Source organism: Stegastes partitus, unplaced genomic scaffold, assembly GCF_000690725.1.
Source record: "Stegastes partitus isolate 25-593 unplaced genomic scaffold, Stegastes_partitus-1.0.2 Scaffold395, whole genome shotgun sequence".
Classification (NCBI taxonomy): Eukaryota; Metazoa; Chordata; class Actinopteri; family Pomacentridae; genus Stegastes; species Stegastes partitus.
The window spans coordinates 32,166-40,045 of record NW_007578126.1 but is presented as its reverse complement, the minus strand read 5'-3'; the positions used below and the strand labels follow the sequence as shown (position 1 = coordinate 40,045).

Genomic DNA, 7,880 nt, shown 5'->3' with positions numbered 1-7,880 from the left:
ATAGGAATCAAAGTTTCTTACATGGTTTGGAAACCTTAATATAATTAGCTATTTACACTGAGCCAATAGGAAAATGGTTATGTTGTATATATGTTGCTGTCATTCGTGTTCTTCTCTGAGAGACAAAAAAGAAGCTGGACAGATTTCATCTCTCTCCATTGCAAATGGATGAATTTACCAATGACTTTGCTTTGTTGTTAAGGAAATACGAGTCATAGCAGTATTTCTGCAGCAATTTTGGCATTACAGTTCAAAAACACTGGAACAAACCAGCTAACATCTCCAACAACTGAGGACTTTGTGTTCTCAATGTCAATTAAGAACCTTCAGATGCGGCATAAATGTTGCTGGAGGCCCTTTGGCTGAACTGACGCACCCAGACTCTCTCCGTGGTGCTGAAATCTGGACCTCACACTGAACTGAATCTGAAATATTTCTCTCTCTGCTTGCTTTTCTAAACCATTTGCACCCTACACGCTCTGTGCAGACAGCACACAATAATCCAGCAGACAGTGCACTACCTGTGATTGTGATGCAAATGTTAATGGACTTTGAGGTCCTCTGATTAGCCTGATGCGGGCTAATTTCCCTCCTCTCCAGTCCCCAGAGAGCACAGAGTGCCTTTTCACTGTCCTTTCTTAATTGAGGAGTGTTGGGTGGTATTTTCTGCCTCGCTAGGCCGGCAGAAAGACGCAGCAGCCAGACAATCAGGGGTTAAATGGCAGGTAATGTGGCGCAGAATGAGTGCTTCAGCTTCCAGATTTTTTTTAACCATTTCTTCACCAAAAATCCCGTTTCAATGTGTGCGTTTCGTTGGCACTTAATTCTCTGCCTCAGATGCTCTCTTATCTTGGCTCGATCTGGGTCGTGCGTCAAACGATTCCAGTAACACACTTCAATCTCTCTCTCTCTCTCTCTCTCTCTCTCTCTCTCTCTCTCTCTCTCTCTCTCTCTCTCACACACACACACACACACACACACACACACACACACACAGAGAGAGAGAGAGAGAGGTAACGATAGCAAAGGAAGAAACGCTTCATTTCAGAGGAAAATGCCATGGAAACACAACACCCAGTTGTTCTTTAACACCGAAGTCTACATTCTATTTGTTTTCCTTTTCATGGTGTAGTGTAATTTATGGTAATCACTAAAAGCAGGTCGCAGTGGCGGTTTGTCCAGCTCTTTATTTTATTATATTTTGTTAATCTCTGTTATCTGACTGCTCTTTCCAGAAGGAAAAAAAAATGTCCCCTGCATTCGAAAGAGAAATTATTTTGTGAATCGAGGAAAAGATTGGTGGTGGTGGTGGTGGGGGTGTTGGTGTTATTGGCGGAGGGAGCGATGCGGAGGGTGGTGGAGGTGGTGGAGGGGGGTTACATGAAGGCGGAGAACCTTGTGCCAGCTCACCCATGTGTGTAATGCGAAAAAGGAGAGCCGGGGGGTGAAATACTGAGAAGAGAGGGGGGAGGAGGGGAAATGTGCGTGGAGAGGAGGGAGGTGTCGGGGGGAGTGTGGGCACAGGGGGGGGAAATGAATTTGAGGACAAACTGATGTCACAATGCCATTTTGGATTTTTCTATCACCAAAAAAGAAGAAGAAAAAAAAGGCTCACCACACCGGTGGGTCAAACAGAAACCCAGTGCGCACTGTTAGAGAGCTTTGATTGGTCATATCTGTATGGACAGAGATGAGAATCCTCCTGGGACCTGGCGCCCTGACCCCCTGATGACTCTCAGGATGGGTGATAAACTGGGAAAATCCCTTTCCGAAGCATAACAATGCTGCTCACACACACATCAGAGAAGATGCCCCACGCACCACAACAACGCACAAAATGCAAGTAGTTTTAATATATTGTCACCTCTGTGTGTATAAAAAAAAAACTCTGAAAACTCCAAATTTGCAACTATAAGGCACCCCCATCCACTTAATATGGCCCCAAAATGCATCTTAGAGTGATGGAGGCCTTTCACGAAGACATTAAGAGATGTTATCCTCAGGCACACATTTGTATGTGTATGCGGGATTCACCATTATGATCATAATGAGACTAAATTTCATTGCACATTAATGAACTACAACTTTCATTATGTACTTATTATTACTGTTATTATTATTATTATCTGTACAGCAGGTCGTGAAAAGGTCTGCAGCCGCTTTAACCTGCTGGCTGCTGGTGTCAGAGCTGCTCTTTTCATCTTGCAGCACACTCCATCAGACAGCGCAGAGCGCAGATCAGAGGAGGGCTGCAGCCTGCTGATAACGGCCTCCGTCATTAACTCTTTCATTCAAGGCGCTGAAAGAAAGCAGCCATTGTCGTTCCCACAACTGCAAGTTTTCAACAAAAAAAAAAAAGGGGGGGGGGGATAAAAGGGCATACAGAAAAGACGCAAAAAGCAAAGGCGCGACAGAACGAGCGATTTATTTGCATCCTCATTTTACGATTGAAACCGCATTTGTGTAAATCGGGCATGCTGATGCGCAGGCCTGATTCAGCTCGGCCTGCACGCCCATCTGAGCCTGTCGCTGAGATCATCGTGATGTAGTTTGGATTTGGAGTGGATTTAGTTTTAGATCCTTCAATTCTGTGAGAAAATAAACGAAAAATGCCACAGATAGTCTTTTCTTGCTGTCTTTCTGTCTATTCGCCAGCAAACGCACGTATTAATACGGACCAAAGGAGGCTTATTAAATGTTAAATGAAGAGTTAAATATTTTTAAATAATATTATTAATAGCGCCAAACAAGCACCGACAGGTTTATGTGGGATTTTTAGGGTCGCTTAAAGTTATTCTAGTGTAAATCTTCCATAAATGAATGGACCTCTCATATTACTATGAATGATAACTGACCAGAAAAAAAGAAAGCAGGAAAGAAAGCGAATAAAGAAAAGAAAAAAACCACAGCAGACGTTTTGTTCGTGTTGCTGTTTGCTGTATGATGATCGCCTCTCTTGTCAGGTCGCTGCATCACTGGTCTGATCAGGTTACATTCTATTGAAGAAACCAGACGCGGAGCTTTTAATAGGCCATATCAAAATAGTTATTTTTTTTCTCGAGTTCAAAGCAAACAGCCTGGATAAATACAGCAACATCCAGCATACTGTATGTTAGTTGAGGCTATTTTAGTGTACTATAGGCCTCTGCTTTGTATCACGGTGATGAACATACTGCAGCCTGAGGAAACACTCAACATGGTGGACGCAGACTACTAGTGACAAGGCAATGTCAACAAACTGTTCACAGCGATTTGGGCCTTTGTTAGTAATTCAGTGAAGCTACAACAGAAGTGATTGCCATTCAACCTTTTTTTGATTCTGACAAGACAAATCAAACGTTGCAGTGACATCATGTTGCTTAAATTTATTAGATTATTATTCAGCAAGTCTTGACTTTGAAAAGTTTTTTGTTTGTTTTTAAAATTACATATAGAGCAAGAAATCCTATTTAATTTACAATTAATGTGTGGTTTGTTTGACTGGTTACAGAATAATATATACATTTTCACAAAGCGGAAATAAATGTTCTGGACTCCCAGAATAAAAAAAATATTCTTTTTCTAGCTCTAATTCAGAATGAGGAAACGCTGCCCTGTCCTCTGCCAACTTTCCTTCTGAGTGTGTCCTCTATTTTCCACCAAATAATACATCTCCTAACATAGCAGTACAGGTTTTTTTTGTTTTGTTTTTTTTCTCAACGGGAACACCGCCCTGGCTCAGACTGTCACATAATCTCCACAGATACAATCATAGTCATGAATGAGTGAATGAATGCGCATTCCTGAATGAAGCCTCACAATAGAGCCGGTGGAATAAAAGTAGATCAAAGTTTCGGTTCAGTTTCTGCATAACATCAGGTTACAGTTTCCTAAAGCACATTTTTTTTCTATATCTTACCACAATTTAGCAAAGACAAAATGCACAAAAACATATATTTTTTTCCTGATCACCAACAAACCCAATGTGGCTATTAAACACGATCCACGTAATCCCAGAGGCGATTTGGTTACTATTGTGATGCTCCACGTCCTCTTCTTCTTTCTTAAAGGAAACAAATGATACAAAATCAGATTTTAAGAAAAAAAATGATACCAAGTCCTAGACTGTTTCTTAAATATTCTGGTCCAAAAATTTGGGTTTTCGTCAAAATTCTGCCTTCTTTTATATGCGTAAAGTTATGCAAGATTTGAGGCCCCCGGAATGTTATTGGATGTTAGAATGAGGTATTATAGATTATGGGTTGGGGAAGAGATGGTGGGGGTACTGCAAGCACCTCCCCTAGAAATGCAGCAAATCTCTCCCGTTTCTCCTGGTGGGGCACTGGGAGGGCTGGAGACGTGCTTTGCATTGGCAGGCTGATGAGGACACGTGTCTCCTCCCTGCCTCCCCGGTACCGCATTGGCATCAGTAAATGCACCTGAAAACCGACAAGCAACTCCTGGAAACGCTGCCTGTCACCTTATAACCCAAAAAGAAAGCGATAGCGTATGCCCCGCAAGAAACCTGTGGCTCGCCTTTTGTCGTGCGTAAAGCTTTTGCGCACACCGCTGAACCGCCTCAGAGACTGAATAGGTGCGCTACTCGTCGAGCATCAGAGCGCAGCGCCAAGATGCAGAAACGGAGCAGCGACGTCTGAAGGTGACATGAACCTGGGGATAATCGAGAGCAGCAGGCGTACAGTGAACAAGAAGTGGAGATAGCAACTGAAAACCGTTGGTGTCTTGAAACAAACAAACAAAAAAAAAAAAACTTGCGCTTTTCCCTCGTGGCTTTGTCTAATGCAGAGAATCAAGAGCTGCAATCCAAAGTAGCCTCATTTTTTTACTGACTTGACAAGAGGAGAAAACCCCTAATTAAGCTGCAGACAGTTTAAGAGTTGACAGAGGAACGAAAAATGGCGACGTTAATCAGAAGCAAGCTTTCTAATAAACTGACAAATGCAGCCACGGCTGTGTCCAACAAATCCCAGGCAAAGGTGAGCGGGATGTTCGCCAGGATGGGGTTCCAGGCCGCCACCGACGAAGAGGCGCTGGGCTTCGCCGCCTGCGATGATCTGGACTACGACCACCGGCAAGGCATGCAGATGGACATTTTGACATCCGATGAGATGGGAGGAGAAGGGAGCGGAGACGGAGGCGCGCTGGAGGGGGACAGCCACTACCAGAGGGACGGCACCGGACCGCCGCACTCCGCCTCAAAGGACGGGGGTTCGACGAACGAGTTGACTGAAGTCAGACCAAGAATCACCGCTTGGGAGGCGGGCTGGAACGTTACGAACGCAATCCAGGTAAAGAGCACTTCACGGATTAGAAACCAGGCGGCTCCGGTGCTCGGTTCCAATTGACTGAGCCGCCTGCGAAGCAACTGTGAAATTCGAGATAAATGCACACCTGCGACCTCGTAAAAGGTTAATTAAGATACTCATACATAAACCAAAAGTCACCCAGGCTTTGTCTATTTAGTGCAACTTTGTCAAGTTGTCGTTTTAAAAACATCCCTGGAAAATATTCCCCTTGTTACTTTTGACCGAAGATTTCTTGAAACGATTTCTTTTTTAATTATAGTAATATTCTCATATCTCATCAGATCAGTGGAGAGATTTTAGAAGCGCTTAGGCGTTACAATGTGCTGAAAAAGGGAGGTAGTTAATGCTCTGTGCCCCCTCCTCCTCTAAACACACACATTCTTTGTCTGTAGTGATGTCCAATGTCAACGATGAACGTGCCTGATAACTGCTAACATAATATTGGGCATGGCAATGAATAAATGCATAAGGGAAAGATTCTGCAGCCTTTAGGTTTATAGAAAGATAAAGCCTTTATGTTATAAAACACATTATTTTGGAGGTAGCATTAAAAGGCTAAATTCACCTAAAATATATTACAACTACAACATGTGGGGAAATGGGCTAAGCTGTTTGGAGACAGATTTTTACGCACATTATCATAAAGTCACATATATTCCAATAAGGTGTAGAAAAAGCATCAGAAATGTAAGAAATATATTTTACGCACAGACAATCGTGTGTGCGCATCACTGTTTTCCTTTTTTTTTTTTTTTTTTAACTGTAGTGATTTTGGGCTGTGAGCATCACTTAAAGTGTGAAGATTTTTTACTCGAGAGGGGAGTCTGTGTGGAGGCCATGTGTGTGGAGGCTATGCGACAAAAAAAAAAAACCTAGACGCAATCCTCTTTATGCCTTATCAGGGCTGTGGTCACGGCAGCCACCCTGACGTCACAGTGTGTCTCCTCAGCTCGTGATGGCGACAGAGGCGGGCGGATGCGCTCAAAGCAAAGTGGAAAACCCACAACATGAAAAACCAGAGTGACCCCAAAGCCCACATTAATAAATAAGACCCGGTTACGCAAACAAAAACAGCCACAAGATATGTTATTATTATTATCATTATTATCATTATTATTATTATTATTATTATTATTATTATTATTATTATTATTGTTATTATTATCATCATCATTATAATTATTATTATTGTGCTAAATCTGGGACCTGGATCAAACGTTGCAGGAGATGTGCAATTAATAATAACAATAACATTAATATTAATAATAATTATTATTATAATTGTTATTATAATTATAATTATAATAATAATGTTCACAGTGTGCTCTTTTTCTGTGTTTGTAGGGGATGTTTGTTCTCGGGTTGCCTTACGCCATCCTGCACGGAGGATACCTCGGACTGTTTCTCATTATTTTCGCCGCCGTGGTGTGCTGTTACACGGGGAAAATCCTCATTTCCTGCCTGTACGAGGAGGACGAAGACGGGCAGCTCGTCCGTGTGAGGGACTCCTATGTTGACATTGCCAACGCCTGCTGCGCGCCCAGGTTCCCGGCTTTAGGTGGTCATATCGTGAATGTAGCCCAAATCATAGAGCTAGTGATGACTTGCATCCTGTACGTGGTTGTCAGCGGTAATCTCATGTACAACAGTTTCCCCAACATGCCGATTTCCCAGAAGTCGTGGGCCATCATCGCTACCGCCGCTCTCCTCCCCTGCGCCTTCCTCAAGAACCTGAAAGCCGTCTCCAAGTTCAGCTTGCTGTGCACGATGGCCCACTTTGTCATCAACATCCTGGTGATCGCGTACTGCCTCTCTAGAGCGAGGGACTGGGCCTGGGACAAGGTCAAGTTTTACATCGATGTCAAGAAGTTCCCCATCTCCATTGGGATTATCGTGTTCAGCTACACCTCGCAGATCTTCTTGCCGTCTCTGGAGGGGAACATGCAGAACCGGGCCGAGTTTCACTGCATGATGAACTGGACTCACATCGCTGCCTGCATCCTCAAGGGCCTGTTCGCCTTGGTGGCCTACCTGACCTGGGCCGACGAAACCAAGGAGGTCATCACAGACAACCTGCCCCCGACCATCCGAGCTGTCGTCAACCTCTTCCTCGTGGCCAAAGCTTTGCTGTCGTATCCGCTGCCGTTTTTTGCTGCCGTCGAGGTATTAGAGAAAACGTTTTTCAACGACGGAGGACGCGCGTACTTTCCAGATTGCTACGGAGGCGATGGACGCCTAAAATCCTGGGGACTCACTCTCCGATGTATTCTTGTTGTGTTCACCTTGCTCATGGCGATCTATGTGCCACATTTCGCCCTCCTCATGGGTCTCACCGGCAGCCTGACAGGCGCAGGCCTTTGCTTTCTGCTTCCCAGTCTCTTCCATCTCAAGCTTTTATGGAGAAAGCTGCTATGGCACCAGGTTTTCTTCGATGTCGCCATCTTTGTAATAGGAGGTATATGCAGCATATCTGGTTTCATCCATTCAATGGAGGGGCTCATAGAGGCTTTCAAATATAACATAGAAGAGTAGATGCAAGCCATTGCCGGAACTAGATGTTAACTGCAAACCCCC

At 43.9% G+C, this 7,880-nt stretch overlaps 1 protein-coding gene across 1 annotated transcript; it reads left to right on the top strand.

Moving 5' to 3' along the window:
* Positions 1–4,895: 4,895 nt before the first annotated feature.
* slc32a1 (solute carrier family 32 member 1) lies at positions 4,896–7,838 on the top strand. Its single transcript, XM_008285295.1, has 2 exons — positions 4,896–5,288; positions 6,651–7,838. Exons 1-2 carry the CDS (start codon positions 4,896–4,898, stop codon positions 7,836–7,838), a joined length of 1,581 nt encoding a protein of 526 aa, XP_008283517.1.
* The last annotated feature ends 42 nt before the right edge of the window (positions 7,839–7,880 follow it).